Source organism: Antennarius striatus, chromosome 3 (genome assembly GCF_040054535.1).
Source record: "Antennarius striatus isolate MH-2024 chromosome 3, ASM4005453v1, whole genome shotgun sequence".
Taxonomy (NCBI): Eukaryota; Metazoa; Chordata; class Actinopteri; order Lophiiformes; family Antennariidae; genus Antennarius; species Antennarius striatus.
This window is the reverse complement of record NC_090778.1, coordinates 6,430,510-6,447,959: the sequence shown is the minus strand read 5'-3', so window position 1 is coordinate 6,447,959 and position 17,450 is coordinate 6,430,510. Positions and strand designations below refer to the sequence as shown.

Genomic DNA, 17,450 nt, shown 5'->3' with positions numbered 1-17,450 from the left:
GATTCACATTTCTTCACATTTTCCAGTGAATAGAAACAAAAAATGGCCTGATTCCAAAGCTGGGCCTCCACATCCAATGTCTCTATGCTCAATTGGAAAATCATGCAGCCTGTCTTCATCTTGGCAGCTTTCTAAACGGTCGTATTGTTAGTAATTTAACTGCCTATCTGACCATGCAGTTTAAGTGAACCCATGACCGGTGCCAGCCAGCTGCTTTCCTCAAGGGCTTATTACTCTGAATCAAAACACTGCTTATTGCCAGTTACAGATTTTGGTCATGTGTTTTTTTTTCTGATGTGAAAATAATGAGAGGTTATTGTTTAAGACGGCTTTTGCTTGAAGGAATTTGGTAAAGCAGCTCATTTTGTGGACTTTGCTCTCCTAATTCTATTTTCTCTCTTTTTTTTCAGTTCGACAAATACACCCCAAAACTGGACAATCCATTCATCAGGCATTCAAACGTGAGCTCTCTCTGTCATTCTAATTTAAAATTGTTATATAGCGAATCAAATTGTGGACATATTTGCCTGTTGCCATTACAACGTTTATTGTGGTTTTGGTTTTGTGTGTGTATACGCTCGAGTCCTGTACATATCTCTGTTTGATTTTGTTTTGTCTTTTTGTGTTTCCCATCCTCCTCCTCTCTCCCCAGTTCTTTCCCTCCTATCCCCCCACCATGCCAGGCATGCCCCCGCTGCTTTCACACTCAGGACCCTTCAGCTCAGCGCAAGGAGCCTTCCAGCCCAAGGTCAGCCCCACATCCGTCCCTACAACCCATGATTGTTAAACAGGCTAAGAATTTAATAAACTAAATTACCGTATTTTCCACACTATAAGGCGCACCTAAAAGCCTAAAAGTTTCTCATAAACCCGTAGTGCGCCTTATAATCCGGTGCGTCTTATATATGGATTAATATTCATGTTAATATTGGTTAAAAACATGATCGCTGGAAAAAAAGTCGGCGGTCTGTCCGCCAGTAATGCTGTACTCCGCCACCAGAGGAGCACCTTCACAAGGCACTCGGGCCTACGCCCCCTAACAACGGTAGTCAAGGGGCGTCACCGAAGTCCCGGCTCTGACTGAGCTGCTCTCAGACGGTAGAGCAGACTGTAGGAGCACCGGTGATTATGTAGCAAAACATAAGGAACTTTCAACAATTCTGTTAATAAAGTTTGACTGACTGACTGATCTCAGTATTCCCTAACTATTTGGTGTCGGAAATAACCCACTTTAAACTTAATTGGTCTAAAAAATGCCATTGTGCGGTCATCTGGAATCTAGTGATGGTCCATTCTATTAGTCTGTGGAAAAACAAGGAGAAACTGGCATAAAGGTGAATGAAAGACCCTCAAAGCTGAACTTCCAGCTTTTTCTGAAATTCCAAGAGCAGAGTCACTGCTAGACAAAGGTGTCTACTGTACTGCAATTGATTTACAAATGCAGTTGATGGCTCTGGGCGGGCGGCGGAGGGGCGCATTCGGGCTTGTGTATTCTGTCTGCAGCGACGTGCGGTGAGATTCACGGCGGTGAGACACCAACTTTAAAGTCAGTTCTAGGAGTAAAACAGCGTCATATTTACCAGTAAATTAGCAGCCTGACATTAAAAAGTTGTTAAAAAAATTGTTTAGGACACACAGCAGCAAATAGCTGCACCTCACCTCCGACTGGACTACCGATCGATCGAAACAATATTTAATTAATAAATGAAGACGAACGTCGGAGCTTAAATATCTGCTTCGAACTTCAGATCAGGAAATAATCCGCTCTTTTCGCACTGACTGCACTCGTAATGAATTTAACCAGTTTTTAATGTCAGGTTTTTTAATATGTGTGTTGACTTCTTGGTAAGATGGCAAAGTGATCAAGTGATCAGGTTTACTTGATGAGGCTCAGAATGGCTTATTAACATAACAATAGGGGCCATTCAAAGGTTATCAGGAAGTCATGAATGCAATCATGACTGCCTGAGCAGCGCGGCTCTATCTAGTGGACGGATTGCGCAACTACAGCCGCTGCAGTTTACAAATTTTATTCATTTTTATTGTGTGCGCCTTATAATCCGGTGCGCCTTGTATGTGAAGTAAATTATTAAACAAACAACTTGTTGAAGGTGCGCCTTATAGTCCAGTGCGCCTTATAGTGCGGAAAATACTGTAAGTGTACTAATCTGGACACCACTGCAAAAGTCACTCATAACATGATGTGACTATTGCTATTATTCATGCAATAATGTACATGTAAGTAGAACCCTTTGTCAATGAAAGAGAATAGTTTAAACACCCTACTCAAAATGAAGAACTCACTATTCCTACTATTGGGGATAAAATCATATTCATAGAGGGCTTTTACAAAACAACACAGTTCAATTGTAATTTCAGCAGATGACAATAAAATATTAATACATTTCAACAAAATGTAACCGTTATGACCAAATTAGTTATTTTGGCAGTCGTTTGTCATGTATAACAATCGTAATAATAATAATAATAGAAGAAAAAGAAGAGTAGGTCAGGCAGAACAGTCATAGATTTGAAATAATACACTTGTTTACAGAGAGACTCTCAGTGAACAACACCTGAGGCATTGGCACCATCAAAGCAAATATCCAAGGTCAAAAATATTACAAATATGTTTGTGAACTCATATACTGCATTATTGTCCTTATTGTGAGCATTAACATCCATGGACATCATCCATGATGATGCTAACTAGTATTCAGTCACTGTAGTGTAATCCTCAACATTGTTGATGCTAAAAGTAAAGCTTTATCATATTATGTGTTGATATGTTATAGCTCTTCTCAAAAAAACAAACAAGCGGGTGCTCATAGAAATCAGTTCTATCTTTCCAGCACATAGGACGGCATCCTCTGATGACAATTAGAATGTTTTTCATTATCTACCTTTATGTGCTGCAGACAGTGTTTGTGTTTTGTCAGTGTTTTGCTAAGGAGTTTGAATCTGTGAGTGAATCTTTGGCCCTACCCACATTGACTCCACCGCCTGCCCCACAAGTCTAAACCCTCCACCTGCTTTGCCTTTCAGCTCATCAATTAGCTATTGAACATGGATCATGAAATTCATTAGCCTCTGGGTATTAAACCAGTTTAAATAAATCTATTTAAACCTGTAATTATTTGTGTCATTAGTTGTGTTTGAGCACCCCTGAAAAGGGGTGCTCAAGCACAAGGGGTGTATTTCCCAACATGAAATGAATTAAAGCGTTAATGGACACACTCTGCCTGGATATTATCATATCAAATGTGTAACATACTTTATTACAAAATCCAGGGCTCAATGTAATTTTATTTCACAACGTAATATCACAGAGTGAATTTCCTCAGACGTACACTACAGGCTTCTGTGAACCATTAACGTGATAAGCATCATCCCATCCAATTTAAATCCATCTCTGATGTGTCAGACTTGACTGTACTTGAACCCAGGTCAGAGGCGCATGCTGACCCAAGTCACAACAAACCACTGCTAAGATAAGAAAGCAATCTGTCTGCTGAGGAGAGCAGAGGAGAAGTTGCAGGAAGGGGGGGGGGGGGTAGGAGAGGGTGGGAGGGTGTGAGTGTCTGGCAGATGCCCAGCGGCTGTGACCCGGTGTAAGCCACCAATCAAAGCTGGCCTAAATCTGCGGGCCCTATTCCCGGGGGGCTCCGTCATGGAGGGGCCCTTTTGACAAAGACCTTTCCAGATGGTTCAAGGAATGGTTTTATGTTTCCAAAGCCCATGCTAAGTATTCGTGGAGAGAAGGTGGTGGGGGAGGGCTTGGTATGTGTGTTTGTTTGTGGAGCTGGTGACCTGGGTCACGCTGCTGGATCTTTCTATGCCTGATGTACGGCAAGAATGGATTAATAAGGCTCATCCAGGCACTTGTGCTCCAAAGACTTAAAGAGGAGGTCGAAGAGATCAGAGATGTGGTGCTGTGGCATGGCTGAGCGCCTCGGTGCAGTTTTATCTACTGACATCAGCCATATAGCAGCAGTTGCTGAAGATTACTGAGCTATAGTGCTACTGAAAGAGGATAAAGGGTTAGAGTGTTGCAGGCATAATTAGTAAAGGGATCTTTTATAGTGGTATTAAAACAGTGAGTGAAGTAGAGTGTAATACTGTATGCAAGGGTGTTAAAGAAATGGAAAACTAATGTATTCTCTCATACAGTTAAACACTGTTTTACTTCTTATTCTGAGGCATTTGAGGTTAAAACACCAAGGTTGTGTGTATGCTCTGGTCCTTTTATTAATCTGCAAATGTTGATCAATTTGTTTACCATGTGCATCTTTCCCTGCTTTGTCTCTCTCTGTTAGGCATCTAATCCCATTGATGTTGCAGCACGTCCTGGAGCTGTACCTCACACACTCCTACAGAAGGATCCACGGGTAGGTATTAAGCAAGTTGCATTCAGATCAGTGTGTTCCTCCTCCCTTACCTCTGGTGAAAGCAATGCATGCAAAATATCTTTCACCCAGATGTGTAAAAGTAAGAATGTAAATCCACAGAAGGATTTGTGCTGCCCTAACTGATGATTTCCAGGCTTTTCACCACCACATATAGTTGCTTTTAATCTTGGTCACAGGTGATAATGATCATCTGTTTGTCCCCACAGATAACAGATCCGTTCAGGACATCTGTTCGGGTAAGTGGTTGCCTAGTCCATCTTTTCTTGAGTATTTCATCTCTCTGGCCAGGCCACAAAGTCTAAAAGTTTAAATTCTTCAACTGTTCCTAATCAAGCAAAAGCAGGGTAGCATTAGCCTTGAGGTCTGTTGGTCTAAAGTCAGGGTTGGATTTGCTGAATCCTTTGCCTGGTTGATAAATTTAACAAGTTACCGCTTTGTAGTTTGGCCAGAAAATCTCAATGCCAGAATCCATTTTTAGCTCCCAGTATGAAAGCCAGCAGGCTAACCTCAGTTTCTCTCTAAATTTTTAGAAACCTGGCAAGTGGTGCGCAGTGCATGTCCAGATCGCATGGCAGATCTACCACCACCAGCAGAAAATGAAGGTGCGTGAGATGGATAATGATGTCATGCAGATATCTTGTTTTCGTGTAATACCAGATAAAGTATACTGGTAATGGACTTGGTAGGGGTGATCTTGTCATGTGGTACTAGGTACAGAATTCTTGTGGGTGGGGAAAAGACAGATTGCAAACAGAAAGAGAAGGATGTAAAAGCTAATAATGATAGCAAATTAGACAAAATTATACATCCTCTTGCTCTAACATATTCTATTGTAGAATCCCCCCTCAGCTTACACTCTTTCCACCAAATGTCAAAGAGGCAGATCAATAACTAATTCTATTTGGTATGCTCAGTGACTGAATTAGTAGATGAACTAATAGGTTTTCAAATAACCAAGATGGAAAATGTCTGTCTAAATAAGGCTCCTCACACTAACAGAAGATGGTGTGGCCTCGCCATGGAGATTTTCTACTAATGTTACAGACCATTGGTGTCAGTCCGTCTTTGGCGCTGAACCCCGTTACCAAGGATTTAGTGTTCCCAATCAGCTTACATATATTTATTGCAACACAAATGGCCACAATGGAGCTTTTGTTGATGTATCTGTCTTGCTATGATCTCTCACCCAGTGTTGCCGAGGATAAGAACCTGTCACTCAGCTGCATTAAGTGTTTGGTGCTGTTCCGACCGACCTAATTGTCTGTGTTCGTCTCCCTCCCCTTTTCTGTGCCTTACCCGACTCCAGCAAATGCAGCTGGATCCTCACAAATTAGACATGAATGGGAAGCTGGACCTGTTCAGTCGACCCCCAGCTCCAGGAGTCTTCCCAGGGTTCCCCTACCCTCATGACCTGGCACGACCCCTCTTCTCTTCCACAGGTCAGTAGGGTTTCCTAGGACACAGGGTATGGTGATGAAGTGCACCTTCCACAACAAATCATTCAAAGCACTCAAATGATCAAGTTCTCCAACCATTCTAATGACTGTTTAGTCTTCTTGGAAATAAGCATTTGTGGCAGCTTTTTCAAATGATTTCTCCATCGCTGTAATGCCATTCTTTAATGTTTCCTCTTACATAATTCACGCTTAATTATAGTGCTTTTGTAGCAATGTTTTGGCAATAAAAGGAATCAGATATGAGCATGAATATGGATGACTCTCAGTTAGGTAATTGACTGATTTGCCCTGCGTTGGAGGGCAACAGAGAGGCGGACAGCCTTTGACTGGTAATTATGCGGTGGTGTGTCAGAGACCCTCCTGTAATTGGTTCTACCATTAACAATTCATGGATCGTGTTTGACGGTAGCAGTGTCTGTAAACGAGACTGGCTTGTTGCTCAGTCAGTGATGGCACTCAACCAAATATAGATTCACACACAAACATGCAACAGCTGCAGTTGAAGCAAAATATCAATTGCTGATTTGCTTGATGGTGTGACTCATCCATCTGTGAATGTTGTTGCATATATATACCAGATATACAGGGTATGTACATCAGGTTTGTGATGTCATTGCCTACTTGTTTTAATTTTAGTCCTGGCAAACCACATTAAAAATGGAGAATATTTTCAGTTTTTCTCTGCATTTTTTGCCATAATTTGTAACTCCATGATTGGATGATAATATCCCTATTATATCATCTCCACTCCTATAGGCTCTGGCCACCCAGCTCCTTCTCCATATGGCCCTGCCCCCCATCCCAGTGGTTTCCTGCCTCCTAGCCATTTGGCAGGTAAGTGTAAGTAAACCTATGTTCAATTTTTAAAACATTTAACTTCTCTTCTTTCTCTGAGCCTCTCTTTCACTGATTGTTTCTCTTTTATACTTATGTTGTAGACACATTGAAACCACGAGGATGAAATTTGAAGCCTAGATTATTGTTATTGTCAAGGGTTGAAGGTTAATATGGAGTCTGGTCATTTTTGATAGATTGTTGTTGTATAAACTGGAGATCTTGGTAATGGAGTATAGCCATCAGATAATCGAGAATTCTTTGTGGTGTTACGTAGCTAGCCTACCATTGATTCATCCTCTTTTTTTTATTTCGCGCAATTGTGTTGCAAGAGCGTGAATCACAATATACAGTGCGCCTTCGTGCATTAACACTCGCGACCCCACCTCATTGCGGATTTTTGGGTGGCGGTCACGTGATACCGTATGCGCATTCTATTGGCTGACAGTATTCAGAAGTGCGCTCTATTCCATCAATCTCGGACTTTCATGAGACACAAAAGGGCTTTAAACAGTCGATAAGAGGGTGGAAAAAGTAATATAGCTAGAAGGTGGTTTAATATCAGTATGGGGAGGGTTCATAAACATTTAAATTACCGTAAATAATAAGATAAATAGATTGTGATCTTGATCGCGGATTCCTTAATCGCGTGTGGTTCCTGGAATGCATTAACCGCAATGAATGAGGGTGCACTGTATTTTGAATTCTTGCAAAGTCAATCTTGTCATTCTGAGGAGTAGTAGAAGGTAGTTAATTTTGGATTTATTTGTGCATTTTAATTATTTTTTATGCATTCATTTATTTTCTATTTGAGGCACTGTTTAGTTTAAGAGTGACAAGATGATTTCATGGAATAAGCCCTTGAGTCAATCTATTTTGTGCTTATGAATACGTGGTGCAGTGAAGAGGAAGATTTAGCCAACGTTTTTTTCCTGTCGGGAGAATTTATGTGTGAGACAGAGGATATTTCTCAATTGTTGTCTTTTCTGTTATATTAACAAGCCCCAGAGCTGAAAATCCTTAAACCCTAATCTGCTGATAAATTTTGCATTTCCTGATGGATTTTGCCAAATTAAAATGGGGCTGCAAATTAACAGCTGATGAATGTTGTACACTGACTTCTCAGGGTAAATGTTTGTGTTATAAATTTGTAGGTTCCAATGTGTGTCAGCGGAGCCCATCACATACTTATACTCCAGCTAAATTGTAATAGTCTGTCTGGCCTAATTTTACAACCTCCAAGTTCCCGTCCTACCCCAGTGTATTTCCATCTCAGCTGCAGAAACTCAAAAGTAATTTCCCCATCAAGACGTAGTTCCACCAGTCCCAGCAGAGTCAGAAACACTCCATTCCAGTTAGTGGCAGTGAATCCAGCATCCAGCAACCTGGCTAATGCAGGATAACCAGGCAGAGAGCTAAGGTGGCAGCGCTAAAAAAAATAAATAAAACAGCTCGCTTGTAAGAGAAAAGCCGAGTGGAACAGTTTGGTTTTGGGGTGAGCACCACTAGCCAGCCCCCCTTTTTGCTAATCCCTGTTTGGCATTTTACAGATCCTTTCAGTCGCTCCAGTTCCTTTGGCGGCCTCGGCAACCTTTCAAGCAGTGCCTTCGGAGGATTAGGCAACCCCTCGCTTGGTAAGCGCTGCCCCCTCTCCTCCTCCACCGCTCCCCCCTTGAATCTGGCCTCTGTGGCCAGTAGGAGAACAGAGCAGGGCAGTTAGACCACAGGGAGAGCTAGGAGGGGAGGAAAAAAATCAAGATGCTTAGCTCTAGTTTGTGTCAAAACAGCCAAAGCACATCGAAGCCCAACTAGGCAGTACAAAACAACACAGCAAACCTCCTCCCTGCCTCCACTTCATCATCCAACCAGCCTGGCTTTCAATCTGGCTGTGCTGCTGCCAGCAGGCACTTTAAGGTCTGCTGTTTGGTGGCAGTTCATCAGTTAATTATTTGACAAGTCCCCTCTGCACCACCATGGACGGCTTTCACTATTACCCCCTCATTGTTCTTTCTGTGCCTTTCTCTCTTTCTCTTCATCCCCCCTATTTTTCCTTGCCAAATCGGTCACCCTGTTGTGAAAATGAATGTGATTGGAATAGACACGCTGTGGAATGCTAAGGTCTCCCTTGGCTTTTCACAGCCTGCAACTCCAGAAGGGCAAGCGAGTCGCTCCTCTTCATCCAGCTCAACAAAGGAAGGGGGCTTTTAGTCCAAAACCAAAGGAGTAGTTTTTCTGGTGGGGGGAGCCATTAACCTCTAACTCTTTCAAACAGCTTCAGTGAGTGAAACTCCAGGGACAAAGACAAAAGCACCTTTTGTTTTTAAGTCTTTCTCATCTTGTGTGTCCTCGAGAAGGTTTTGTGACCAATTAACTTACAGTGGGTGCCATGTCTGTCTCCCCTTTTCATCCAGGGTCCAACAATATGTTTGGTACCAAGGAGGTGCCAGGAGGACTACCTACGTTTGGCAGCCCCCACCATGACACCTGGAACAGACTTCGACGCACCCCTCCGTCTTTTCCCACCCCGCCACAGTGGCCCAAAACTGCAGATGCTGAGAGAAGCAGCTCAGCCAATAGCCATGAGAGAGAGAGGGAGAGGGAACGGGAAAGGGAACGAGAACGAGAAAGGGAACGAGAGAAAAGAGATGCATCCATTGGTAAAGAGGAGAAGGATAAAGACAGGTGAGTTAGTAAATATGACTAAAAAACAGTGCAGTTGCTAAAGATTATTTGCAAAATAGGACTTTGGTCCTACAAGATGGAAACTTATTTGGTTGGCATGTACAACAAAAGCAAAACATAGAAATTAGATGTGTTTGCAATCATAAAATAAAAAGTACGCAAAACTATGAATTCATGGTAAAAACTGTAAAGACACAGGCAAAATATTTTTTTTCCTGCCACTGTGTCCTCATAAACAGGATGATCGAATTATCGTTTATTACCAAAATTAGCTCTTGAGATTGAATGATGCCCTGTTACAGGCAAAACAAAAAATGTGTCATTTCTGCTCTTCTTTCGTAACATCTGTGGAAATTGAAATTAATTGGATTTATGGATCAAAAAAACAAAAGATACAAATAAAATAAGCAACAAGCTTCTGAGAGAAATGTCAAGAAAAAAAAATCTGTCAAAAAAGTAATTGGAAAGTTGTCTGTGGATGATATTTGAACAAAATGCAGGGATTGTTGCCATATTTAAAGGCATGAATAAAAGAGTAACTTCTTCTTCTTTTCCTTTCGGCTTTTCCCTTCAGGGGTCGCCACAGCAAATCAATTTCCTCCATCTAGCCTTGTCCTTTGAATCCTCTTCTCTCACACCAACTACCTTCATGTCTTCCCTCACTACATCCATAAACCTCCTCTTTGGTCTTCCTCTAGGCCTCCTGCCTGGCAGTTCAAAACTTAACATCCGTCTACCAATATGTTCACTATCTCTCCTCTGGACATGTCCAAACCATCTCAGTCTGGCCTCTCTGACTTTATCTCCAAAACCTCTAACATGTGCTGTCCCTCTGATGTACTCATTCCTGATCCTATCCTTCCTGGTCACTCCCAGAGAGAACCTCAGCATCTTCATCTCTGCTACCTCCAGCTCTGCCTCCTGTCTTTTCCTCAGTGACAGTGTCTCTAGACCAAACAACATCGCTGGTCTCACCACAGTTTTGTACACCTTTCCTTTCATTTTAGCTGAAACTCTTCTATCACACATCACACCTGACACTTTTCTCCACCCGTTCCATCCTGCCTGTACACGCTTCTTCACCTCTTTTCCACACTCTCCATTGCTCTGGACTGTTGAGCCTAAGTACTTAAAATCCACCACTTTCTTGATCTCTTCTCCCTCTAACCTCACTATTCCACTTGGGTCCCTCTATATAAGTCATAGGTTTGATTCACATCTTTGATTTGGCAAAAGTTTTACGCCAGATGCCCTTCCTGACGCAACCCTCTGTATTTATCCGGGCTTGGGACCGGGAATAAAAGAGTAGCTATTCCGTTTTTATTCGAAAGAGGATTTTAAGATATTTTATTGTGTGAAATCTAATTCAGTTAAACGTGTAGAAAAACTGTATGATGATTTTTTTAACTAGAACAAGCTGACACTTTCTGTAATTTTTTCACAGAGATTCTGTGGACCGCAACCGCCACTCCAATCGTTCTTCTCCAGCTTCTGCACCGGTCAGCTACCAGATCAGCAGCCTGATTCGCTCAAACAGCCAGAACTCTAGTGATTCGGGTCGTCATCACAGTGGTGGTGTCGACCGGGTCCGTGAACCCGAGAAGGAGCTTCTAGAGCGCCATAGGGAGTCTTCCACGCTGGCTGATGTGAAGGTGAAGGAGAGCCGCTCACCTGGCAAGGAGATGCTGGAGAGGAGATCATCTGAAGACTCCCTCAAACCAAACCAACGCTCTCCCTCTCCGTACTCCAAGGCAGTGATCAATGAGCAGGGCATGAAGATGGCAGGTGGGCCCCCACCCACACTGAAGGACAGTGATCGGAAGGAGCCCCAAACTGCAGAGCTGCTACACAAAGTTAAAAATGACATGAAGATTAAAGAGGAGAGGAAAGAGGAGCAAGAGGTCATGGTGGTGAGTTCAGAGCCTGCCCACCAACCGCCAGCTCAAGTTCTTCCTCCTCACATCAGCCAACCTGGAAATCCTCACCATCATCACCCACCTCTGTCCCACCAGCCGCCTCTTCCCTCTCCGCGAGGTAGTGACATCCCAGCACCTGGCCTGCATGGGGTCCCCATGGCACACTCTCTGCCCCTCTCCATGAGCGCCATGCCCCAGATGGGGAGCCTCAATGTGCTCGACAGAGCTCGCATGGCTCCCTTCATGGGAGTGAGCCCCCTGGCAGGACGAGAGCGCCTGCCCCACCCGGCCTTCCCCTGGGACCCCCTTCGAGAGGCCTACCGCAGCCTGGACCTACAGCGGCGGATGGACTTTCAGCTCAGAGCTGAACAAGGACATCGCTTCCCCAGTGTTTACGAACAGGAACGAGCCTATCGCGAGAGGGAGGCTCATGACTACTCTCACCATGAGCACCTGCTGGAGGTGCGCAGGGAGCACGAGAGGATGAGACAGCAGGCAGAGGAGCGAGAGCGTCTCCACCTGAGGGAGGAGCTAGACAGAGCTCGCCTCCATCAGCTGCACCAGTCCCCTATGGAGGGCCATCTACCCCACATGCCTCCCTTTATGCCTCACCTTGGGGGCATGCCTTACCCTAGACTCAGCCCCTCTACAGGACACAATGGCCCTCTGAATAGAACACCCCCGACTGCCGCACTGAGTGCGCCCCCACCCCTCGTGCCAGCTGGCAGTGCCAGGCCTGCCTCACCAAGGAGGACTACACCCCTCACCACCACCCAGGACCCACGGGACTACTCCCCATCTCGCAACCCCAAAGAGGTTGAGGCTCGGTAGCTTCTTAGAAAAGTGCACAAAGTCTTACTAGATGCACTCTCCAGTCCCTCAATATGAAATCTTCTGAACAAAATGCACTGCTCTCCAGACAAGAGCAAAACTCCCGAAGGGAAGGGGTATGATTGTACAAAGTAAAGGTGTGTAAGGCTGATTGAGCACATGCCATGACTTTATTTTTAATGGACTGGAGAATGAATAAGGTCGGTTAAGAGAACACAAATAAGTGTATGTTTATATCCGACTTAAATATTTGATAATAATTATTAATATATTAATCCAATACCTTCTTCCAGCCTTGTGCGGAAAGAGAGGTCCTGAATTGAGTTTGTACATTTCCTTTTCATGTTCCATGTATAGATATTATTTCTATGAATTTAATGTATTTTGTGCATTAGCAGCGCCTTCTACAATATTTAGCCGTTGATTGTGAGACATATCCTTTATGGCCCACAGTAAAGACTGGATTTTGTTTTCAAACTTCAGTAATTTAATCTCATGGTACCAGGATATCCCAATGTTGACCATGTACAATGTTGCATTACTGTTCATTTGTTTTGCCTTTGACATATGCAGATAAAAATATATTATAAAGTCTTTGTTCAGTCTCTGTAAAGAAAACTCATGTAAATAACTTGTTAATAGTCTTTCGCTGCAAAGTGACTGTGTAAATTTATTAGTCTTTTTAACCATTTCTAGAAAAACAAAATCAAATGAAACATCCTTGTTGAGTATCATGTCAACAGACAAACCTGGCCAATTGACAGGAAGTATGACAGGAGGGTGTTGTAAGGGGGCCTAGAAGGATCATCTGCAATCTATGCAAAGCAGCACACAGCACCCTAATGAAGTGATAAAACAGAGGGAGCAGACGATTCTGGTGGAACAGAGAGGAACTTGGATTAATACATGTTTATAGTTTCAATTAAATAATGACAGAATTTCCAAGTTACAAACCGGACCAGCCCCTGAAAGAACAGAGGAACACATTTTAGTGGGTGGCAAAAAAGGACTTTCTCTGTCAACCTTGTGGTGTTGTGCAGTTGTTTTTCTTAGACTCTTGTATACAAAACAAGTAGAGTTTTAGGCGTGCAAAAAATTAAAATGAACATTCATGGTTTAAAATGTACGGAATAAAGTTTGGACCTAATGTCAAACATTTGTTGCTTGTCTTGCCTTCTTTTATTCACTTTCTGTGCCGACCGCAGCTACTGGATTTGTCTGTAAGCCAAACCTACTGAGTGGAATGTTTATGTGAGTTTGATGGGTTTGCCAATAATGCTTGTGCCTCAGTTTTCAGCATTTAGAGTATTTCTCATCTGATATCAAGCTATTACTTTAAAATCACAAAGGCAACAGAGTTGGCCGGAAGAGTAGCCAAAGCCATCAGATCATTTGACCATAGTCTGTCATACATGGGCTGCAGAGCTCTTCAGATGGAAATCGATGAGATTGGGCCAAAGCAATACAGGGAGGGACTAATAGGACATTGATTTTGTATGAAAGCAGGTTTTGAGTGTTTGTGTTGCAGGTAACCGGTATTGACTAGGAGCACAGTGGCATATTGACCCGCAGTCTGGACTCATTAAAAGGAGCAATGCCTGGGAGGCAGGCTATCTGATACTGGAGGCGAGCCTCTTTCTTCTCATATACCTCCTCCTCTACTCACACACACCTCTCATCTGCTTTTCTAATGAGGCCGGAAGGCGCTCTAGAGTGGACCATGGAGGGAGCCCTGAGGCGCTCCATTTTGTTATTGACAAGACCTCGGCTGAGCTTGCCGCCTGTACAAAGACGGCCAATTCATCGTGATAATGCCTAGACTACTCATCTTGCTGCTGTGTGCCATGAGACCCACCAATCTTGTCCCATGGTATCAGCCCATAATGACAGTGTGGATCAAACCACGGTCAGGTCATTAGGGGGTGTTATTGAAAATCAATGGCGCTCCTGTGTCTCACACACTCGAGCAGGGTTTTTTAAGGGCTCCTTGAAAAGACTGTTTGCCAGAATGGGGCTGGCGTATTGGGAAGACTTAAATCACTATCACTTTCAATTTAGGCTCCCAGTAATTGAGCCACATATTCTTCCATCGGGTAGCATCTGTCACCAGCCAGCTTCACTTTAGTGCTGTGTGCTTTTAGTTCTAATCATCCAGTCAACAGCTTAACCCCTGCACCTGTAACCACATGCTGAATTCTCCTGTAACGATGATTTATCAAACATGCTTTGTTATAATAGAAACACACATCTTATATCTTAACCTGACCCAATCACTCAGTCCTGGGCTCTATCCATTTTATAGCTGAATGTAGAACAGCCCTCCGGAGCTGAAAAGCTCCATCAATTTCATTCATTGTCTGGCAAGGTCAATTTATTTCAGCACACGGTCCATCATCAGATAAGAATCAATTGACACATTGAACTAGCATATACAACCTCACGTAGATCACTGCAGCTCCTGCAATTGTCAGCTTTTTTCCAGATCTGTTCTTCAAATTATTTTATTTTTTACTTATATTCTTTATGCTATTCTATGTTTATTTGTTACTTATTTGAAATGCATTTTCCTGTGTGAAAAATGTTATTACAGGGATGGGTCTTCATATTACAGCTTGTCATACAAAATGACGGATGCAAGATTGTGCTTTTGTTTTATGTTGTTTTTTTAAATAAATTTCTCATCTATAATCCCAATTAATAGGATACGGTGATATCTGAGATAAGACATTGTTTTATTGTTCTACTAATCCTCTTCATTTATCTGTGAGAAACCTCAAAGCGTAGGGTTTGGGATTGAATTTTCATGCTCTCAAATACCTCCAAAAAGTACTTGGCACCAGGCTCAACCCAGATTCAGTGAACAGTGGGACAGGCCTAAGGGGCTTTTATAGAGCACAATGGTCGCTAATAACACAGTGCCAAGCTAATAAGAGGGGCAACAAATGAACGGTTCGTCCAAGCTTCTTTCTCTCTTTCTCACTCTTCCCCCGCTGATAAAACATGTATGAAAGCATTTTTGAGCCACTATGCAGTGGCTCCCTAGACTTTTCCCCAGCGAGGGCTAATGCATTAGTTCCTATTTGAAGGTTGTTTTGAAATGGAGCTTGGTAATGAGTCGGGAAGCCCCTGCCAGCATCACATTTGTATTGCTGGGGCCTCAGCTGTGTCTGGTGATTTGGGAGACTGTGGCTCTACTTGGGGTTCAAGCCCATTTCTCTGTGGAGGTTAGCAAATGCTGACAGGAGGCTGTCTTCAACACCAAACTATGCTGGAACTACGAACCGAGGGAGAGGAAACCAAACCAAGTGCTTTGGCTGTGGATCCCTGTCACAGTCCTCTCCACTGCATGTTGTTTTGATCCCCTAAAAAGGCTAGCAGCTTACGTTCTTCCATGTTGCCATCTTTTTTTAGCTCTCAATGTCAACAGAGCTGCAGCTGACAAAAACCAGGCCAGTCAGCAGTTAAGGAGATGACTTGGAAACATCCAAATGGTGTGAATTCCGGACCCTGGTGACAAAGTGCTGCCTAATGCTTTGCACCTCTGGACTTGTGACAAATATTCCATCTGTCTCATTCCATCACCACTGTAGCTGTGTGAGAAGAACAGTCAGTGCAGCCTATGAAAAAGATTAGACTGTAAATCACTCACAGAGGAACCTCAAAAAGCACAACATGAGGTATGCAGGCAGAGGAGAAGAGAATTAAGAGAGAAGGAAAAGGAGGAGGTCCAAACAGCTACCAGCCAAAATAAGTTTTCCACTTCGATTCAATTTTGAGGATTTTTCCAGCCTTCAGTGAAACCTCACAATCTCCCACACCACCCATATTATACACACAAGCCATAAAAATGAATAACATTTATGCAGCTGGGTGCATCTGGCAGCAATAGTGCTCTCATTCAGGGACACACAGGATGGCACCATGCCGCCACACCACCCTCTCTCTTGTTTGTATGGCTACTCGACAAGAGAAGACTTAGAGAAGGGTGGGTGGTGTAAGGGAAGATTCGAATGAGATTAAAAAAATAAGATTTCAAGGCAAATGGAGGCCATACGTGGCTCTTCCAATTTGGCACAGCAAATGCACATGATTAGCCGTAGAGACGTTAATCAAAAGTGGCTCAGTATTTGAAGGGGCGGTGAGAGGCACTGCCAGCTGGTGACAACATGGCTTGTGTGCACGGGCCAAGAGTGAAGTTTATTTGAATATGGATCTTGCTGAGACCGTATTTCTCCAGAGCTCAGTTAGCAAAGCCTTCCTTGGCTCATCACGGGGATCGCCTCAGAGCCGCTTGGCATGCAGGAAGGCGGAAGTTTTTCCAAGCCACAGAATGAGAATTACGATTTAGTCCATCCACTCTGGTGGGGTGGGCAAATTCATAAGAATTTTTTTCAGTTTGACGCTGGAAGAAATGCAAACACCTAGTTCTTGGCGTCTGTGTAGGAGGATTTCCTTTCCAATACGAAATTCTGAAGTTATCAAAAAGGTTGTTTTTACAGCTCATGAATTAATAACACATTTAAAAATAAAATATGCTATCTTTCCACATAAAACTATGCAAGCTCCCTGTTGAGAACATAAAGCTTAAATATTAAACTGTGAGTGGAGCCAGAGCTCATGTTGGAATATGACCACCAGTACGTTGATCCAATAGAACAGCATCTGTTTTCAGCTTTCATGAGTAATGGCTTTGTTTGGTTTTATATGATAAATTACCAAATGTTTGAGTTATGGTTCTTAGTGTAAAAATATTTCTTTTCTTGCCATTTGTTTTAGTTTATTTTTGTTCATTTATTAGAACAAAAAATTGAATAGCAAAGAGTTTTTGTGGTGGATTTTTCTATTGCATTTTTTGTCTCGTGGAGTATGAAGCGGTATTACTGGAAATGCTAGGATAGGCAGGGATCTCTTGTGAGCATGTTTACTTCAGTATATATCTGTAACATGTGACACAACTCATACTTGATATACAACTTTTAGGGTACTGAATGCCAAATTAATAAGACCTCATTTATGATGTGTTTTTCCCCCCAAGAAGTACAGTAATAGCAGAAGACAACAGCAGGATCAATAAATCAATTAACATAAAATAATACATAATTAATTAAATTTAAATAGTATAACTGCTACAACATTAACAAAAACGTTAAAACGATAAATATGAAATAAATTACTGTAATAATAAATGATAAAGTGAACAGCTGCATTTGTTACGTTAGTTGATAATAAAGTGTAAACAAAGTAACTGTTCATAAATTTTAAAAGCCGTTGTTGCAGAATAAGCAGCGATTATACTAAACCACATATAAAATGCAATGTTG

The 17,450-nt window shown here is 42.7% G+C and overlaps 1 protein-coding gene across 15 annotated transcripts in view; it reads left to right on the top strand.

Moving 5' to 3' along the window:
* Positions 1 to 13,287, top strand: part of fbrsl1 (fibrosin-like 1) — a 346,529-nt gene extending 333,242 nt beyond the window's left edge. For 12 of the 15 annotated variants that reach the window (XM_068311270.1, XM_068311263.1, XM_068311262.1 and 9 more), the window contains 10 exons: positions 411 to 461; positions 653 to 748; positions 4,317 to 4,388; positions 4,616 to 4,645; positions 4,940 to 5,011; positions 5,716 to 5,848; positions 6,623 to 6,706; positions 8,251 to 8,334; positions 9,112 to 9,382; positions 10,827 to 13,287. In XM_068311270.1, the coding sequence (XP_068167371.1) occupies positions 411 to 461; positions 653 to 748; positions 4,317 to 4,388; positions 4,616 to 4,645; positions 4,940 to 5,011; positions 5,716 to 5,848; positions 6,623 to 6,706; positions 8,251 to 8,334; positions 9,112 to 9,382; positions 10,827 to 12,129 (2,196 nt within the window). In that variant the 3' untranslated portion in view covers positions 12,130 to 13,287. The remainder of the gene's footprint in view (positions 1 to 410; positions 462 to 652; positions 749 to 4,316; positions 4,389 to 4,615; positions 4,646 to 4,939; positions 5,012 to 5,715; positions 5,849 to 6,622; positions 6,707 to 8,250; positions 8,335 to 9,111; positions 9,383 to 10,826) is intronic. The other 3 variants (XM_068311258.1, XM_068311266.1, XM_068311264.1) reach the window with 3 other exon arrangements.
* Positions 13,288 to 17,450: the final 4,163 nt, after the last annotated feature.